The following is a 20,948-nucleotide window of genomic DNA, read 5'->3' on the forward strand; positions in this document are numbered from 1 at the left end:
TTGAGCCAAGTTTCCACTTCCTTTGTGCATTGCATTGCAGGACAATAGCGTCCATCACCAGAGGACACTCACACACCAAGTGTATACATGCAGTTATTTTTTTAAAGTACACTTTTTCTTTTAAAAGTATACTTAATTTGTATTAATACCTGCTTAGAATCAGTGTGCAGTATGGAACTGGGACACAGCCTTAATGTTGCACCATAAAAAGGTGCTTAAAAGGTAAAACATTTAAAAAACAAAAGGGAGGACATGCACAGAAAACGCTGTGTAATAAAGTTGACTTTTTTTCCATGTCAGTGTTCTTGCTTTATCTGTGCCGTGTGTGTTCCCCCCTCGGTCTCCTGAAGAGTTTGTCTGGGTCATAGTTCAGCCTGCATCTCTGCTTCTTCAGTCTACTCCCACTGCTAACATTGCTAAATGCTGCCCTCTGCTGTCCATCAGTCTCACAGTAATCCCAAACACATGCACTACAACAAGTACAGATGCAACTGAGATACTAAAGTGTCACATTCTCACAAACACACAGGTTTTTAATACCTGCAAACCCCCCTTCGATCATGGCGTGCTCCGTCATGCGTCAACAGAGATTATAAACCAAAGGAGTTTGCTGTCCACCGTGATAATCCCATCTCTGATTCCCTGGTAGCCTGCAACAAGGAGTCTGACACACAGAACAAGAAGGCTACTGTAATATGTCCAGATTGCATGTTCAACTAAATAATATGAGGCCATACATTTTTAGAGAGAACTGTCTTTCAAATGTTTTTGTCTTGTGGTTGATAAAGTCTTGTGCTGGCATGAGTGGCTTTTTTAGTCGCGCTCTGTGGCCTCTATTTAGCCAGATGGCTTCCTCCGTCAATCCCCACTCACAATCAAGATTAGGATTACACCACACACACAAAAACATGCACTCAAATACGTCACATGCACAATAATTAATGTTCACTTGCTAGTGATATAACACAGAGTCTGTCACAGTTGCAGTTACAACTGAAGCTTAAGTTATTAAAGGGAGCCATTGATCACAAAAAAATTCAAGGTTGGCAGAGTGGCGCGGATTAAAGTATTTTTACCACAAAGCCACGTATCGACGGTGCTCATCTGAAACAGAGAGGTGAGAGACAGAAGCGAGGCAGGGAGGATGAAGGGAGGGAGAGAGGTAAGGGGGAGAACAGTAGGGAGACAGATTGAAGAGGATAGAGAGGAAGAAAGCCCTGCTGTCACCAGGCTTGTTTAGTGTTTCTCAGTCTGTGGCAGCCGTCGGTACCTTCTACCTTCCCGTCCTCTGAGACCTCTGACGTGCTTGTTCTTCGAGGGCCTCAGGGCCGCCCAGCATGAAGCAGGAATCATGGGCTTTTTGGAAAACTACCAGGAGATCGACCCTGTCACTTTGAACCTTTGCATCCTGATTGCCAGCTACGTTATCTTGCTCCTGGTCTTCCTGATATCGTGTATCATGTATGACTGCCGGGGCAAAGATCCCACCAAGGAGTACGCCCCGGACCCGGTGCCGGCTCAGTCTCCCGTCAGGCTGGTGGTGTTGCAGAGCTCTCCAGCCCCGGTGGGACGGTGGGACGCGGCCAACATGATCACAACCTACCACGAGCCAACGCACTCGGACTTCAGGGAGAAGAAGAGCACGATGGTCTGAGCGAGACTCAGCAGACTCACCTTTGTATATACCTGACTGTTTCTTTTGTATTTCTTTTTATATCTTGTTTCTCGCTGGGACAATGCTAGGATTTGACCTACACAGGACCAGACTTGCACGGTAAGGGAGAGTGACATGTGCTGAAGTCTGTGTTGTGTATGCATATGAAATCCCTCTTTATCTGAAGGAGCTGAAGCCAAAGCCTGCAGTCTGCTCTGGAGAGGAAATGTCACAACTGATAAAGCACAAGGAATAAAGAGGGCATTTCTGTTGTAGGATTAGGGTTAGGGTTAAGAAAACACAGACAAGTGTTATTGAGGAGAAACGTAGGGTTAGATTAACATCTTTGGCTCTTTTTAGATTTTAAATGAGGCACTTTAAGACAAAAAAAAGTACCTTTAAGACAGAAAAATACTTGTTGCTCCTTGATGTCTTTGGACTTTGTTCCTCTCCAACACATTGATTAAACTATTATCTCTAACCTACTTGAACTACCCTATCAAAATCAAGGGTGCATTGCTCTTGATTAGCTGCCAAATAGGGATTAGTGTTCAACATTTGGTTAAATCTGGATAGACTGTAACCTCTTACATAACTTGAGGAAGTGTGATGTGCACGGATGTGGTTGTCAAAGCATCAGAGAAATGGGTGAAAGCTCTGCGATCAAGCGATCAAGGTCCTGACCTGCAACGTCTATACATTCTTATTTTCTGATGTGTGTCTTTAACCAACCCACGCACACCAACAGGTCGACATTAAGCCTTTGACCGATTCAGTGCTCCACTTACCTGCCACTATACAGGGACAACTATGGCTGAAAGTTGACCTGCTGTTCATCTTGAACGGTTCAACGGGGATAATGAGCAGATAAGCAACGTAAATAAAAGCTTAAGCTTTGAAAGCTTTTCCTTTGTCTCACGTATCGCTCATATCACTCAAGTGCAGTTGTGGTGACTTACATCTGTGGAAACATGCAAACAAAGTTTTGTGTAAACAAGAATGAAGCACATGATAGCTGTGTTTGATAAGTAAACAGAGTACAGTTGACACAAAGTCGCAGTACTGTTGTTGGTGTACACGGCCGTTCTCTCAGTTCAGGATGAATGAACTCTCCATTAAGGCCTAGACCACACGTACACAGAATTATTTTTGAAACTCAGCTTTTCTCTTTTGGCCTTTCGTCCACACACAAACTGTGTTTTAGGTCACTGAAAAAGGATCTTTTAAAAACTCCATCCAGGGTGAAGTTTTTCAGAAACTCTGCTGACGTGTGCGCTGTTATCTCCTTTTTGAGGCGTCACAAATGAGGCGACATTTCGTCCAATGGCGGATGTGACCAAAACAGTACTGGTTTTTATCTCCAACAGTACTTTTTAATGTTAAATGTTCACACATGAATGGACAGTTACCCATTACTATATAGAGGAAGAGAGGAGTCTGAATGCTTTGGAGCGAGGATGTGCCATTGCAGCCAGGTAAAAGCTTTTTTAAGGCTTCTGATTGGCCAACATGGCTTTAGGGTTAGGACTTTTAGGGTTAGGGTATTTGGACAGAGGTTTTTTTTTAAACAGTGCTTGTGTGGATGAGATTTTTTTTTAGAATGGTTACCCATATTAAAGATTACCCGTGTACGTGTGGACTAGGCCTAAGTCTTGATGAAAACTTGTTATGATTGATTTCTCCTCTAATACACTCAGTATTTATTATTTCAATGGCATCTGCAGTGTCTTATTTTTGATTATATTCGGCATCTGCTTTTATGCTCCTTCCAGCTCTGTCCAAGCAGTTTTCCAGGTCAGTCATTGTAAAGGATCTTCCGTGCAGCGCTATGCAGTAATCAAACTGATTGGCTGGCCTGTCAGAGCAGTCAGAGGGTCTGAAATCAAAGTAGGGACTTCTTCCGATGCAACGGATTAAATGAGTTATCTGGATACCTGTGTTGAGTGAAACCCCAAAGCCTGTCAAATCAGAAACAAAAGGAAACTTGCCAGGTTTTACTCAAGAAAGTCATGGAGATAAGTCATTGAACCGGCCTCTTGGAAAATACCTCCGATTTGAGCTTTATTCAGACAAACATTAAATGGAGTCAAAATAAAACCAATTGGTTGAGTTTAAACTCAGTGGAAGTTATAAAAGATAGAATGCTGGAGGCCATGATAGGGAGTGTACGATATTTTATATCATATACTGTGTATGCATTATAGTGGAGTGCATTTGCTGATTCCTTAAATACAGCTCAAGCTATTTACCTAAATTAGCTGGTTAGCCTAGTTGATTGGGTTTATATGACATTCAAGTCATGTTGGAAGTGCCTGAAAACCAAACAAACATGGCCGCCACATGTTAGGTAGTTCATTGTTAATTGGTAATTCAATGCAAATTGAATGCATTCAGTGCTATTTTGCCAATTTTTTACCCATATATAAACGTTTTGATTTTTTTTTTACATAGTTTGTCTCTGTATTCAAATTTGCAGCAAAAAACTGTGGTTCTTTGACTCTGCCCACTCAGGTTTGAGGATCTATAGTAATGTTTTTAGACTCCAGGAACAAATGTATGAATAATGTTATAATCCAAATCAGAGATAGTACATAAGGATATGGAGATGCACGAAACTGAATTTTTGCTGGTGTATTCAACACACTGTGATTACAGCTTTCAGTTTGAGCTGCCAGCACTCAACAGAAATAGATCTCATAGATCTGAGAACTCTCACAGTGAACATGGACAGAAACCTGGAGCTCAGTGTAATCCTGCTACTTCAAAGAAATGGGCAGAAAATGGATCTCATTCATAGAATAGGTCAATGGGATTCTTTGTTAAAAAAAAAAGAAAAAAAAGATGGTAAATACAGTAATTAAGACAAATCACATCTTATCATTTTAATGGCTTTAAATGTACCTGCATTTAATATGTTTATACAGACCATGAGATTGCTGCTACCTCCTGGTTTTGGATCCTTTCTCATTTTAATTTCTCACATACAGTATTTTGCAATTCTAGTAAAGACTGACCAAACCATCACAGTAATTAGCCGCTTACCTCCGTCCCAACCCTACCAACTTAGCTTAGCTTAACACCATGTGAAAAACTAAGAGAATGACCCCATTTCTAAGACCTGTTTGTGTAGCTAAAAACTGGCTGCTATTAGTATGTGACAATGATAGTACTGCAAACAAAGTATGGAAACATATAATTATCTTTAATTTCTTTAATCGTTGCTGTCATTATCATTTTGGATTTCAATTTGCGTTTGGGTATACATGTTCTGACAGAGGCACTTCTGTAATATGTGGAATATTCTTTAAAAAGTGATCAAATTTAAATACAGGGAATGTTGTTGTTTTTTATTATTATTATTATTATTTTTAATAAAATAATGGCAGCTTTTGATTTTCTCTGCAGTACTCAACCAGATATGGACACGCTGCTATAATAGGAAATAAATGATCCTGCTAGTCACAGTACAATCAACGCAGTGGACTTCTGTGTGAGACTCTGAGGTGTAACATGAGTACAGGAAGGCAGCCATGCCTCAACGCACTCCATAATCCTCTGCCAGAGGCACCAGTGTGCTTTCCAATATAGAGCACACTATAGGCTCAGCTTGTTAGCTACAAGGTTACTTGCTCCTGCTGACCTGAACACACTGTTTAGTTTGTGGGACATACAAATAGTGTCCAAATAGCAAAATGTATAATTCATTTAACTTGCACAAGGATAATTGTGGAAATGGTTTCATTTTGTAGTTTGAGTGGACATATTTTGCTGTCAATACTTAGATTTTTTTTTTTAATCTTTGTTGTTAAATTTTCTGAAATTCTGTAGCACCTTCTGTTGAGGCTATTTTTTTAGAAGTAGGCCTATTGATGTTAATGAGGTTTTTTTCCACTTTGCTTTATAGTTGACTGGAGGTGAATTGGGGTCATGCATTCTAGCATGACACAGTAAACCAATTATAAAGCAGTTTCTTCCTGTGTCACGCGTGTACATAAAGCCTCTTTTGTTCGTCCCCCCTACTCTATATATCTGTCCTACAAGACCAGTAGAAGATGCAATATAAACTTAGCACAAAAAGTAAGGAAATTTGTGTTTGGTAGATTATTTCTCTGTGGTAACAATGCTTTTTGGCAATAAATCGTATACTGTTTAGTTTAAAGTCTGTTTAGTTCCCTTTCAAATAGTGCCCCATTTGTAAGGAACATGCATTTGTGGGATGAGTAGCCTCACTGAGTATGTGGGTTGCGCCCATGAAATATTTGCCAAATCTTCTCTGGCACCTCCTCCTCATGCTGGTCACCTGCCTGGCCACACACTGCTGTGGGATGGCATCCCATTCTTCAACCAGCATTTGTTGCAAGTCAGCCAATGTGGTTGTGTCACTCTGGCACGAACAGCACTCCCAAACTGATCCCACAAGTGTTCAATGGGGTTGAGGTCAGGACTGCTGGTTGAAGTTATCACAGAGAAATAATCTGACCTCTGACCACTGACTTATCAGGCTGATGAGATATTAGTTTCAGAAATTGTTGCATCCAAACTTTATCACTCCAACCAACAATACAATATATGGCGGAAATTTCACATGTACTTTCACTAATGGGACTTACTAGTGCTCATAAGAAACTTTCTGGTGAGCAGGAGATACTTTTCTTGTGAGCACACGAAAGTATCCCATGCTCAAGAGAAACCAATCTGAGTCAGAATGGCTGCCAAGGAGGAGGTATTCATCTTCCTAAAAAAGGAAACAAAATGTACCCGATATTGTCATCAACAAGCAATGGGGATGAAGATGATAAGGTTACTTTTAACTGATTTCATGCTGTGAATGTGAAATAGTAACTTCAGCCAGATAACGCTAACAGTACTTTAAGAGCATAATTTTGCTAGCCTTAGATTTGTTTCTCATGAGTGCGGGATACTTGTGTGTGCTCGTGAGGAAAATTCTCTCTTCTTGTGCATCAGAAAATCTGAAAGTTTGGCGTGCACACCAGAAAATGCACGCCAAACTTTGCTTCCTGTGAGCACAAGAAAAAATAAATAATTCCCCATGTCTATTTAGGGGCTCCATACAAATGCTCACCATAAAGTGAAAATAATTATATTTACTAAAAAAAAAAAAAAAAAAAACATTCAATCTGTACATGTGAGCATTTGTTGGAGGTCAAATTATGAATCATTAATAAAGATGAGTTCACTCTTCTTTAAATGAAACACTAAATGTACTCCAATGGACGAAATGAAATGCTGGTGATACATGAATATCCATGCATAATTGGTCTGGTCCCATTGTTATAGGCTATATTTGCATCTGCTGTTCCATATTTTTCCATAAGATTTCAAGTCCCAAACGGGCAAACACAGGTCACACAACAGCAAACGGTCGAGGGCGAAAAGGATGCACCATCACAGCAGGCAGACAGCATGCCAACTGAGCAGCTGGCTGATATTTATGTGCTGTGGCTTGATGAGGCACAGGTGGGGCTTGATGAGACAACGAGGGACAGGTGTGCAGGGAGGACACAGGTGGATCTGGAAAGCTCCGTGATGAATGCAGAAGGATAGGAGGGTTGGCATGAGAAAGATTCCCATGTTTACAACTTGCAATTGTTTACATCATTGGACAACTGAAGGCAGTTGTATGAGTTGGTTTTGTAAAGGTAAAGATATTGTACAGGTTCAATATAGAACTATATTCATTAGATCAGTGTTTGATGGTACACCCATACAGCTATTTTGTTTTGCCTAATTAGACCCCTTCTGAGGACTGTGTGAGTGTGCACAAACTCAGTTTGATTGACAGGTCTCCCAATCCTCATACTAGCTTTGTTGCACCTGTGAGGGCAGAAACATTACTTATTGTTTTTTTTTTTATATACTCGTTATTGTTCTAAATTGGTTCATGGAGTTTTGGTGACCTCACATATTTCCCTTATCATTTATGGATAACTATCTAATTTTGTTTTATTTCTAGTTGACCTAACATGTCCACACGTCAATAATTGTTTTTCTTTTCCTAAAAAAATCTAAGAAATGCAAAAAAGTGAAGCCATGTCCAAAGCCTTACATTCAATACCATGTACCGGTCTTATTCTGGCTGATTAGGCCTATGCTCCAGTTATGGTTTGGTGGAGCTAGTCAGGGAATTATGTGATGTTATGTGAAGCTCATGTATTAATAAAGGAACAGTCACAATAAACTGTTAACAGTCTGTGAGAGCGGTGCTGCAGTTCTTAGTCTGGTAGTGTAATATTGTACCAAACAACGTGATGGCACATTGCAAGAAGAACTCCAGTTCCAAACATAGTGCATCAGTGGCTCTATTGACTGAGATTTTGCAGGTCAAAGTTGAACAAAGGTGATCTGAAACAGGAAAGGCATGCTTGAATTTGTCCCTCATATAAGCTTCAGTGGCAGGACTTAAAAATTGTCAGGACTTCTTTATTGGTCTTGAGATGTGAGCTTACCAGACCTCCACAGCCTTCTTATTTCTGCCTGATGTAAACGACTTGAGGCTGCATTAGCTGCTGCTAGCACAACATACCCAAATCTATGACCAAGCTGTTGCAATCTTGTTGCATTGTGGGTATTGTAGAAACTGGTTTTGATGGTTGTGGCAAGAAGGGATACAGCTATGGTGTTTAGCCAAGAAAAAGTGAGCGTCACGTGGCAACAGCTATGTTTAGGCACCACAATGAATAGTTAAATTTAGGAAAAAGATCATGGCTTGGATTTAAACACTCCCAAAGAACGAACATGCTTTTCCTGGGTGAAAGTATTCAAATTATATTGTTATATAACTTCCGGCCCGGAGCTGTATCCCTTTTAGCCATAACCGGTTTTAATAAGGAATGCATTGGAAAAAAGACTAAATCTTTGGTTCTCTTGTACTGATTTTTATCCTTTTTTCAGTCCATCATGAGTCAGACAACATAGGAGTGCTAAATCAGTGCAGGACTGTTTTATTCTCAGTCTGCATGATGCCCACATAGTACTGTGAAGAGGTATAATTAGGCAAAGCAAGTAAAAACACCTGGACCATTGACGTGTAAGGGCTTTAGTGTATTACACTCTAAACTTAAACCAAATAATGTATTCTGATCTCAATCAAAAATGTAAACCATAACCCAAAACCTCCACATATTACCACTAAAAAAATATTTCCTTCAAGTCTTGCTGCTACTTGGATTCTTAAATTACAGCTTTGAGTCAAATCATTGCTCTCAACATAAATAGACAGGGGTAGTAGCTGTTAACTGATACAGCTGCGTGATTTGAGAGTGTGCAGGTTAAACACCAGAGAAACGTCATCCACCACCAAACAGAGGAGGTGACCAGCAATAATCAGACACAGACAGGGATTGTTAACAGCCAGGACAGAAAGAAAGATATCCTGAGCCGCTGTGACACGCTGCCAACCTGCAGCTCTCAGGTCTGTATCACATTAGAAGTGTTAGCGTAGCAGCATGCGGAAAAAAGCAGACTGAAGCCAGAAACATAGAGACACTGTGCCCTGATGTATGGCCTCTGGCACTGATCCATTGTCTGTGCTAATGTCCCTTTTAAAACCCCAACTACACAATGAGCTCTCTCTTTGTCTGGATCAATCCCATTCTCTGCTCTCCCTGGTACAGTAACTTCTACGTGTACAACAAAGGACCCGATACCTTTATTTAAAATACACAATTCTTTCATGAATTTCTGATTCATAAGATACCTATCTTTGTAGGTCACTGTTTCTTATTCAAGAGAAAGTGGTAATCTGTATCTGCTGAGACATACAACATTATTTATGTGCCTTTAGGATAGGATAGATGTAGAAAACATTTGGAAAAGAAAACCCAGCCTGCTCAACTGGTTTCTATCTTGTTGTGTGCAGCGACCGAGTGCAAAGCACGAACGTCATTAAGCCTGATGATTGCACTTTGGTCTTACGTAAACCCACTGTTATATATACAGTAAGAGTCACTGATCAAGTTACAGTGCTCTTATGTAACTGAGCTGTTACAGTGTGACACTGTGTGCAGTTCACTGTCCAACTGTGTCACTTTGTCCGCTGTAACAGACATGACTCCTGCTATACCAGCACATTTATAAATTTCCCTGTCCATGATACCTATGTCAGGAAGCTGTGTGTGCTTTCTGTAAAAAAAAGTTGTTAACACATTACAAGATGAATTAAAGCATCAGCTTTTTAGTTCATGGTGCAAGCTGTTGACACAATCAGTGTGGCCATCCTCCATCTGATAGAAACTTCTACATAACGTGTGCTTCATGTTTTTTTTTTAACAGAAGATGGTGTATGATACTGCATGCACAAAATCTGCCAAAAAGTGGAAGGATTATGAGATTCAGATTTTATTGAGATGAGACCATGTTAAACACTTAACCTTTTTTCCAATTTAAAAAAACAACATACAACATAGAGTTCACAAGCTGACATGGACCTGGACATGACATGGGTTTGTCTAATCTGATCTTTCGACCTGTTCAAATCTTGTCAATGTGCAAATACGCTGCGAATTAAGATATAAACTGTATAAACCTTTTTTTTTATTGGATAGAAGACACAAACAATGCGAGTACCACAGTAGGTCACCCTATAAAGGGTTTATAAGTTGTAACTGATGGCTTAATTAAAGGTTAATATAACATTTACTTATGCTTTGTAGATTAGTTATTAACCATTACTAAGAGCAACTTTTTGGGTTAACAGGTGAGAAATCCAGTTTTCTTGTGTTTACTTTTCATTTACAAACTTTTTTATTATCAATTCTACAGCTAGAAAAAATTTTAATTAATTAATTAATCAAGTGTTTTTACAACAATTAATGTCATGATGGAGGAGGATTTTTTAATTTAAAGGTCTTATTAAATATTTATATAAGATCTATAAAGTGGAATGATTTATCAACCATTATTAAAGCCATTCGTTACAACTTATAAACCAATTGTAAAGGGTGCCATAAAAGGTGGTATAAACATATGAATGGACAGCAGTTTTACACTGACTAAACATGCAACTATAATCAGGTCACTGCAACATCACAACAAACAGAAACCACTTCCTACAACACAGAGACAAGGTAAAGAGTTTAATAGAAATTATGTATGCATGTATTTATCTACATGTTTATTTGTTCTTTTCTCAATGTTTAATATTTGCATATTGAAAATGTGACTGTCACGCTCCTATACAGAACACCTCCTTTTCAACATCTCATTGGCCAATTCGCCAGTCGTCTCGCTGCTCATTGGCGCACACCGCTGTCATTCAACATCTCACCACTGGATGGGCGGCGAGGCACAGCAATCATTTTGTGCTCGGCTGAGTAGCTTGTCATTGACCGGTGGAGCTGCTTGCTTGCAGGGGTCTTTTCGGTTTGTCCTGACTGCCGCTGGTGCTTATGGATATTTCTAGCTTAAAGAAGAGGCAGTGAAACAGCATTTTTTTTATTACAGAATGGTATTAAGAAAAAGACTAAAATGGTGCCTTTGTAGTAGTAGGAGTATAGATGCTGCCGGTGCCTTGTAACGTTAGCTGTAACGTTAGTGAAAGTTAGCTAATGAGTAGCACAATGTTAGCTGACTAGCTAATGCTGGGCCTTCCGTTTCCTTTGGTTTGTCAGAACAGTTTATTGTTTTATTCTCCCCTTTGTAAATAGGGCTTCGGAGCTCTTTTGTTTGCTGGCGTTTGCTGATTTTTTCTTCTTCTGTGCTTCATGTGGTGAATAAGGCACTGAAATGAAGAGAGTAAACAGCTTTCAGAGGTTTGTGGAATCTAAAAAAATGTCACTGTAAAAAAGCTGAGCTGTCAGGCCAGGATTGCTGATATTACTTGCCCATTTTTATGGGTTATGTGTTTAGTTAACGCTACCGCATTCTTTATGGCCGTTAGCATAAACCTGTTGTCCTTTCAGGTGGAATGACATGATGTTGAAGTTGCTGTGTAATTATACAATCATTTCAACTTAATGAATAGGAAAAAATGTATCGTCATTTAACTTTGACACTTATAATAATATAATAATAAATAATAATTATGTATCAAGCAAAACTGCAGCTCATGCTCTTGTTTCAGATTTAGGAGGATTTGTTGCATTTATGCTCCATGTAAATTGAGTATGTTTGAGTGTTGGACTGATGGCACAAAACAAGACACTTTAACAACCAAGATTTCATCATTAGCTTTGGGAAATTGTGGCAATGTAATGTTATTGAGTAAATCATCAGTATTAGGTAGAACCTGTACTTTTTGAAATGGCAATACATTTAAAATAGTCTGCATGGTTATATATTATTGACTATTATTATTAACATTGTTAATAACGTTGTTATAAAATGTCATTACATCTCAAGCAGTTTAAACTAGGCAAAATAAACTGTCAGAAAGCCATGCTCAGTCTCCAAAAAATACAACTTCCTGTCAGTTGATGTCATTCACATACACTGCAACAGGAAATCAACTTGGGGCCATTTAGAATGTTCATGTTTACAATTGTGAAATGGTCTAATGGCCTACTTAGTTTCTAGGTAAAGATTATAGTCCATATTTATTTTCTCTGTTGATTGACTTGGCTGCTCTATGTATCCCATGTTGTTATTCAACTGAGCATTGCAATATAGTTAACATCTTTAAATCAACATTTCTGTCAATCAGTTCTCTTTCTGTATGGACAAAATCATAATAATAGGAAGTTATACGGTGCTGCATCAGCCTTCTGTGGTTGTTTTATTTTTTATTTGTGTGTGTGTGTGTGTCTTTCAGGTTTATGAACAGACGGGCTTCAGCTAACTGCCGCTACCAGCCCACCTGCTATGAGCATGCTGCAAACTGCTACACCCATGCAGTGAGTGGCTTGAATTATTAATTATTTAATGTAGATGTTGTTTTTTTTAAACAATGTTTATTAATCTTTCATTGCAATTACACCTTCCCCGTCCCAGCCCACAACAAAATTTCACTTTCAACCTCTGACGTACTACAACAATCAAAAGACAAAAAGCTAATTATATGACAGTATCACAGTAGCAGCTCCCCTATGTCTTCTTCTTTTACAAACCAATCAAATGGCCTCCAGATTTTCCCATACACCCCCAATTTGCCTCTCAATATACAGTTTATGTCAGTCCCTCCATGGACATACATTGTGCCATATTCTTGATCCAAGCAGCAATTGTAGGTGCCTCCATGTTCTTCCAGATGAGAGATATAGTCCTTTTTTGCCTGTAGTATAGCAAAATCAATACATTTATATGCCTGGGAGTTTCCGATTCAGATTTGTTGGATACAGGTGCAGCAAAATGTAATGTAGATGACTTCATCTCAAATTCAGAGTTGCTCAGCCTCATTATCGCTCTGAAAATATTAGAGCGTGGTAGAATATCTCGTTCTGTACGTTGCTTTTAATGGTTTTATTCCATGTGTGTAGCTCCTCATCGTGCCAGCCTTCGTGGGCATGGCGTTGCTGCATCGTCTGTCGGACAACGGCTGGGAGAGGATCACAGCCTGGGTGTACGGCATGGGCCTCTGTGCCCTCTTCCTGGTCTCCACTGTGTTTCATATCATCACCTGGAAGAAGAGCCACATGAGGTGAGGAGGAGCGCGATGACGAGCCACCATGTTGGCAGAGAACCACGACATGTAACAGTACAAGCTGTCATTAAAAAAAAATAACATACACATGTGATAGACAAAAGAGCGAGGTACACAATCATTCCTTTTGTAATATTTAGTGTAAAAACAATGATGTACAGTACAGCTGGACTGTAATTTAGAGGTTTGGAAGTACAATATCAGTGTCCACTCTGAGAACAACAACACTACATAGGTGCCTCGCTGTTGACAAGGATATTTTCATCTCTTTACGTTCATTAGCTCCACTCTGTGGCTGTGTTGTGGTTTTGGCGTGCTGTTATTTTGTTTTCAAGTTTCATGTTAAAAAAGTTAGTTTTTCTGCTTTTCTCATTGCACACTGCGCTTAATGAATGAAGTCATAAGTTGTTGTCATATTTTGGTATTTTATGCAGCAGAAACCCTGGGAGTGTGTATTTGTTCAGGAGAAAAATAGCCCTAAATTATTATTTTTGGCCTATTCCCGCTGTTTCCTACATTGGTAGATTTGTGTTTTCACTTTGGTTTAAATGTTGTTAAAGGCAGAGCCTTCTTCACAGATGCATGCTATTGGACTTTGTATTGATACCTTTTTACATTAGTGCCAATACCAAAACAGTACTTAGTAGCTTACTTTTAGAGATCTCTACAAGCCCTTTCTTAATTTACAAAAGAACAGTAAGTTCCCAAATGTTAAATGTTGCCTTAACACAAGCAGACATAAATGAATTAAATGAAATACAGTTTGACATAAGTTTTGTTTAAATGAATTTGATCAAAGAACAGTACTAATTACTACATTTTTTTTTTTTTTAAGTATTCTGAAGCTGATACCAGAACATCAGTGCTTTTCCTTCAATGCCAAGCCAAAAAGCTTATTTAAGATTTACTCTTCTATGGAAACTTGATATTACTTCCTGTGAACCGGAGCGTTTTTCCCTGTAAGAACATGCAAATAATGTTCCTGCTTTGCACCACTGTGACTTTGAGTAAACAAATCACCTGTTTGTTTACGTGTGGGTTGCTTCTTCCAATGTCTTTTACATTTTCTATTATGAAATAGCCAGTAAAATAAAGGCTTTTTAAGTAATTTTGAAGAAGAGTGCCTTGGATTTTTTCTTTTTCTCTACATTCAATTGAATTCCCGATCCCAAAGAGCACCTTGAAGCATTTGATTGAACTTCCTGAGCACCCTGGACTTTTTTGTCTCACCTGTTTGTTTGTTTGTTTGTTTGTTTGTTTCAGGTCCATGGAACACTGTTTCCACGTGTGTGACAGAGTGGTCATCTATTTCTTCATTGCTGCCTCCTACACACCTTGGTGAGTGTCACACAGAGGACACTCTATACTCAGAGGCTGTGGAGTCGTTAATGAAGGCCTAATATAGATGCTAATGCTGTTTTGTTTTCTTGTTTCTAATCAGGTTGAACCTGCGTGAACTGGGCCCTCTGGCAGCACACATGCGCTGGTTTGTGTGGCTCATGGCTGCTGCTGGAACCATATACGTCTTCAACTATCATGAAAAGTGAGTTCATTTAACCGGTGGCTCCCCCAGTGATTGTGTATGTATGTGATATTTTGAATTTAAACATATATCTGTTGGGAACTGTCAGAAAGTCTGTGACCATTAACTACCAGTAATCTAGATAATCTATTATAACTCTGCAGCACCTTTTTAAAATGAAATAAAAATCTCATCAGACAATCCACACACATCATTTTTGTCGATGTTTACATTTTGGTAACCAATATATTTGAAATTAGAAAAGAAATAGCCGAAAAAAGGCACTGGTTCTTCTCAAATATTGTTTTGTAACTCTCGTTGTCTTAAATCGAGTATCTGTGGGTTTTTAGGAATATTTTCTGACATTGTAGTTAAAACCAATGAGAGAATAATCGACAGATGAATCCATAATGAAAAAATGAAAACAAAGAGTTAACTGCAGCCCTATAACAAAGAAGGAAAAAAATTACATTGGCAACAAAATAAATACAATGAGAGAAAAACAAAGCAGACACAAAGTCCATATTATACAAATTACTTACAATTCCAGTTTTCAACCATCCACCATAGACTCACTAAGAATCTCTTTAGTGGACACCCATGGGTCAGATTATAGAAAAATAGCTTGAAAAAGATTTACAACGTCTACCCAACTACTCCTATACCTCTTATGGCGTTTTTTCCATTACATGGTACCTGCTCGCCTCGACTCTTTTTTTGGTTTTCCATTACGAAAAAAAGTCCCTGGTACCTGCTAACAGGTACTTTTTTTAGTACCACCTCCGTCGAGGTTCCAAGCGAGCTGAGCCGATACCAAAAGGTGACGTGAAAACCTGCAGACTACTGATTGGTCGGAGAGAATCGTCACTAATCACTGCATCATCATTGCTAGCGACAGACGGGGGGGTGTCCTGAACAAACCCGCCAGTTTTAAATAGTTTAGCCAGCTGTGGTTTATTTCGCTGCCTCCAGCTTCTTTTGAAACAAAATTTGTCTTCTGGCTGCGGCAAAAGCCACATGCCGAGAATCCAAAACAACACACCTTCGACATTCTGTGTCGCGTTAGGTCACGGCAGTTTCCTGCGGCGTCGCTATGACGACCAGCCACGCTCGCCTCACGCATGAGGCGGTACTAAATCTGCAATGGAAAATGGAGGACAGGGCACCGCGGTGGAGCCGAGTAGAGTCGAGCAGGTACCATGTAATGGAAAAACGCCATTAGATTGTGTATGAGTTTTAGTTTGAGCTAAAGCCATACGTGAAGTCCTGATCGGTTTAGATTCACTAGATAAGTGGATGTTTGATCAGTGCTTCATTTCATTACTTCATTAACACCCTCTGTGCCCTGAGCGTTGCCCCATGCACGAGGTTGTCACAACGACGACTTGACAGTTCATGTGTCCTCATGAACTGCCAAGAAAAAACACACATACAGTATTTCTTTTCTGGTATAATTATTGAACACATTTATTTTCAAACATATGCCTGTGCCTAAAAGGTTCTTGAATTTGCATCCCATTGACCGTGTCCGTGACCATGTTGCGTTTGTTTGTCTTTACAGGTATAAAGTTGTTGAGCTGGCCTTCTACTTGATGATGGGTTTTTTCCCTGCATCAGTCATGGCATCAATGGTAATATTTACATTTATGGATCTATTTACAGTCCCATTCAGTTTATTTGCATATCCTGAATCGTCACTTCTTCCGCCCAGCAGCCCAACAGGCTGCCGCAGCAGGTTGGAGGTCTTATGCAGGTGTTTTACTTCCTCTTCTTGTTGAAAGGGGTTTTCAGAGTGTTTCAGGGAGTTCCCCAGCAGAAGGATGATTCATTTAATCCATTAGTTTTATTAATAAATGCCGTTACAAGTGTATTATGTTTGGGGTTGTACAAACTGTAAATATTGGTTCTAGGAGGTTTTGCAGGAAACGTACTGCTTTATGGAACCGAGTTGCAACATTTTAAATCTGTGTTTTCATTTCTGCTGCCCTCCTGTGGTTATAATTGATATAGCATCCTTGTATCCCACTGAAACTATTAAGTATAAACTACAAAACGTTCTAATCAGTCCCTCCAGAAAAACGCGATTATGTGATCACATAATTCAATGCATAATCAACCAAAGTCCGCATATTTATGCGGGGGCCGCATTTTTTCAAATACGCCGCACTTTCGCCACATAAATTGCCGATTTCCGCGCAAAATATGCGGGGCTTGCATGATTTCATAATCCCCGCATTTTCGTTGCAAAAAAGTCACACATATCTTAGCAGAACGTTGAAAAATGTTGCGTTTACTTCACACAAGAGCAGCCATTTTCCGCTGCTGCCATGGGAACGTTACCAAGGGAACATCATCAAAAAGCTCCAAACCCCGCGATGACGCCATGATGAAACCGCAGTTTTTACAAGTTCCCGCAATTTCATCGCATAAAGTTGCATAAATATCCCGCAAATTCCATCGCATTTTTTAAGAAAACGTGCCGCATAATCAAGGATTTTTGCCCGCAACAATCACAAAAAAACAGCATTTTTCTGGAAGGACTGTCTAATGTTTACATTGTACTCGTATGGCTTTTATTTTACGGACAAATTATTGCACATGCTCAGTGAGTATCCAGCTGAATCGTCCACTCTTTAATACACACCCAATGTACATATTCTTTCTGGACAGTATTTACTTCAGCTCCTGTTTTGTTACAGACCATTTCTCATTTATTTCTCCCCGTTTTGTGGATTCTGCAGAGCAACACAGAGGGCCTCCAGGAGCTGGCCTGCGGTGGACTCATCTACTGCCTCGGCGTGTTCTTCTTCAAGAGCGACGGCCGCATCCCCTTCGCCCACGCCATCTGGCACGTATTTGTGGCGCTGGCTGCGGCCGTGCACTACTACGCCATCTGGAAATACCTCTACAAGGCCCGCAGCGCAGACTCCCTCCTCCAGTCGTGACCCCAGCCGAAGGCTGGACACCGGTCCTGCCCCTTCCCCGTGTGCTTCTGAGCAGAGGTGCCCGCACACTGACTCCCTCAACTGCCCGCTGAAGCTGCAAACGAGTTTACGAAAATAGTGACCATAAATTGTTTACTTTTTTCTAACGTGGACAACAGATTTTTCAGCGTCTCCCTGACAAACAAAAGCTACTTTCCAAGCTGTTTTGTACAACTTCAGTCTAAAAAAAAAAAAAAAAAACTTGACAGTGAGGGAGGGAATTTAGACTTTTTACAGTGAACCCTGGCACATTCATGAGTATTTGGGAAATTTGATAGCACTTTTTAATCGCTTGAAGTGAGTCACATTCCACATTGGAGTCATTTGTACGTCAAAACCTGGAGATTCATCCATTTCAGCTGGTGATTTCAGCACTGGGGATATCGAGTGAGGTGCTAAAAAAAAATCAGCTCTTATCAGTAGCAGGGCTGGGTATCATTTGAAGTTCCAGTACCAGTACCAAATTTATACTTTTTGATACAGTACTTTGCTTATGAGAAACCTACATTTTTTTCAATTTAAAAAAAACAAAACAAAGATCTTAAATGTTTTCTAAACATAAACAGCTCTACAAGAACAAGAGCCACAGTAAAATAGTTTTGTTTTTTTTTGGGGGGGGGGGGGAAGATTAGACTAAAATCAGAAATCTTATCCAAGAATGATCTACTATATTTGATGCCAACTTTTCATATTCTGAACCAAAAAGTGTTGAGGTTTTATACCCAGCCCTTGTCTGTGCTCTGCTGGTGCATTTTCAAGTCAGTAAGAAAAGAAAGAAATAAGGAAAAGCCCTTTTTTTGTTTTCCCATTTTCATTATTATTATGTATTTCTTTTTTTTCTTTTTTTTTTTACAGTGATTACATTGTCAACCCTATCTGATCCCCATCACACACTCTTGACCAATGCATGTTTTATTAAAAATGTTTTTTTTCTGACCAGTATCCAAAGGCAGGCCTCAGTTTCCAGTGATCTAGTTTCTCCTTTAAGTATTTAGCGCCCCCTGCTGGTGTAAGAAGGCGATAAACAGCATTTCTCTCTGTGTGTGTGTGTGTGTGTGTGTGTGTGTGTGTGTGTGTGTGTGTGTGTGTGTGTGTGTGTGTGTGTGTGTGTGTGTGTGTCACCTGCGCACAGGTGAGTTGGGATTTAGTTAATGAGCCAAATGAGAAAATTAGTTCAGGTAATATGATGATGAGAGAACTTTTTTTTCTTCCTACTTTCTTAAAAATGTGAACAGTGTGCAGCAGGGTGTGTATGCACAACCTTTGTACTGTAGCTCAGAAATACATTTCCACTGATTTTCTCTCTCTCTCTCTGTTTTTGACGTGCACCACTAGGACAAACAGTGTTTCCTGTCTGTTTTTTGAGGCGGGTTTGATCAGTGGAGAAACCTGTTGGTTTTGTAAATTTGCTTAATGGTTCCAGATTCCGAACATTACCTTTCCCTCTTAGTGATGTATGAAGCTGAATGATTGCATATTTATTGATTGTGGCTCTTGTTGAAATAATTTCCTGAACCACTGTGTTTTATAATGCTTGTATATTCTGTTGTTCGTTCCGTTGATTACATAATCCTGGCCTTTGCGGGGGGAAAAAAAACCAACTGCTTCTTGTATGTCCCATTGGCTGTTAATGGTGCTGCATATACATGAATGCCCCTCCACTATACTGAATATCACCTTTCTAATGTGACAATAAAAAATGATAATGTCCCCCCCCTCCCACATCTGAGCCAAAAGATCCTCAATTCATAATGTACTTTGTTTGCATTGACTGTTTTCAGTGGGAATCATCAGACATTCATTTCCTGCAGGAACAAGAACCTTCCAAGGAGTACTGTACTTTTTCCTGATAGGATTTTTAAAAGAAATATGGACAGATATGTAAAACATACCAAGAGGCCTTTTGTCTAAGTGTACTGTGGCTGCTGCACTGGCCACTGATCAAAAGAAGGGTGAAGGTAAACATGGTTCCATACCAGTGCCACCAAAAGTATTTTTAGATACATCACATTGAGGAATATATATATATAAAAAAAAAACATTCTCTACAAACCCATTTTTTAAAACCAAATTGAACCAAACTTCTCAAACATCCATTCATGAATGGTCTTTCACTTATGTTGCATTAAAGTGCTAAAATCATTTACTGCTGAAAGACAGATGATGGAAACATTGAAGGCATCAGCCACCCACATCTCTCCCACAAACTCTTGGAAAGACATCAGAATTACAGAGGGATATTTTAGGCTGCAGAATTTCCCCATGAGCCTTTGTTTTTATTTGAACCTTTCCTAAATTGTCTAGGTTTCATTTGTTTTTCTGAAAAGACCATTTGTCCCAGTAAGACCTTTAAATTGGTGAATACACAAACCCCAATTCCAATGAAGTTGGGATACAATGATTTGCAAATCCTTTTCAACCTATATTCAATTGAATACACTACAAAGACAAGATTTTTAATATTCAAACTGATAAACTTCATTGTTTTTTAGCAAACATTCATACATACTCGTTTTGACACCCCCCCCCCCCCATACCATCACAGATGCTGGCTTTTGAACTTTGCGCTGATAACAATCTGGATAGTCCTTTTCCTCTTTGGCCCGGAGGACATGACGTCCATATTTCCAAAAACTATTTGAAATGTGGACTCGTCAGACCACAGCACACATTTCCACTTGGCGTCAGTCCATCTCAGATGAGCTCGGGCCCAGAGAAGCTGATGGCGTTTCTGGGTGTTGACGTTTTTTGGCTTTCGCTTTGCATGGTAGAGTTTTAACTTGCACTTGTAGATGTAGCGACAAACTGTGTTATCTGACAATGGTTTTCCGAAGTGTTCCTGAGACCACGCGGTAATATCCTTTTTGTTTTTTAATGCAGTGCCGCCAGAGGGATCGAAGGTCACGGGCATTCAGTGTTGGTTTTCGGCCTTGCCACTTAAGTGCAGAGATTTCTCCAGATTCTCTGGATCTTTTGATAATAATATGGACTGTAGGTGATGAAATCCCTAAATTCCTTGCAATTGTACAGTGAGAAACATTGTTCGTAAACTATTTGCTCACGCAGTTGTTCACAAAGTGGTGACCCTCACCCCATCCTTGCTTGTGAACGACTGAGTCTTTTGGGGATGCTCCTTTTATACCCAATCATGACCCTCACCTGTTTCCAATGACCAATCACCTGTAGAAAGTT

At 39.6% G+C, this 20,948-nt stretch overlaps 1 protein-coding gene and 1 pseudogene across 1 annotated transcript; both read left to right on the plus strand.

Annotated features, from left to right (window-relative positions):
* Positions 1-985: 985 nt before the first annotated feature.
* On the plus strand, positions 986-1,854 carry LOC144530604 (small integral membrane protein 36 pseudogene; annotated as a pseudogene).
* A 9,132-nt stretch (positions 1,855-10,986) lies between these two features.
* On the plus strand, positions 10,987-17,817 carry mmd (monocyte to macrophage differentiation-associated). Its single transcript, XM_078269744.1, has 7 exons — positions 10,987-11,424; positions 12,423-12,504; positions 13,087-13,247; positions 14,514-14,588; positions 14,692-14,793; positions 16,334-16,403; positions 17,514-17,817. The coding sequence occupies exons 1-7, from the start codon at positions 11,399-11,401 to the stop codon at positions 17,715-17,717; spliced, it is 720 nt and encodes a 239-aa protein (XP_078125870.1). The 5' UTR covers positions 10,987-11,398; the 3' UTR covers positions 17,718-17,817.
* The last annotated feature ends 3,131 nt before the right edge of the window (positions 17,818-20,948 follow it).

The sequence above is a fragment of the Sander vitreus genome, chromosome 15 (genome assembly GCF_031162955.1).
Source record: "Sander vitreus isolate 19-12246 chromosome 15, sanVit1, whole genome shotgun sequence".
NCBI classification, from domain to species: Eukaryota; Metazoa; Chordata; class Actinopteri; order Perciformes; family Percidae; genus Sander; species Sander vitreus.

Coding starts and splice junctions, on each gene's coding strand:
- mmd (XM_078269744.1), top strand. CDS start 11,399: ATGAAGAGAGTAAACAGCTTTCAGAG. Junction 11,425..12,422: donor AGAGTAAACAGCTTTCAGAG/GTTTGTGGAATC, acceptor TGTGTCTTTCAG/GTTTATGAACAGACGGGCTT. Junction 12,505..13,086: donor CAAACTGCTACACCCATGCA/GTGAGTGGCTTG, acceptor CCATGTGTGTAG/CTCCTCATCGTGCCAGCCTT.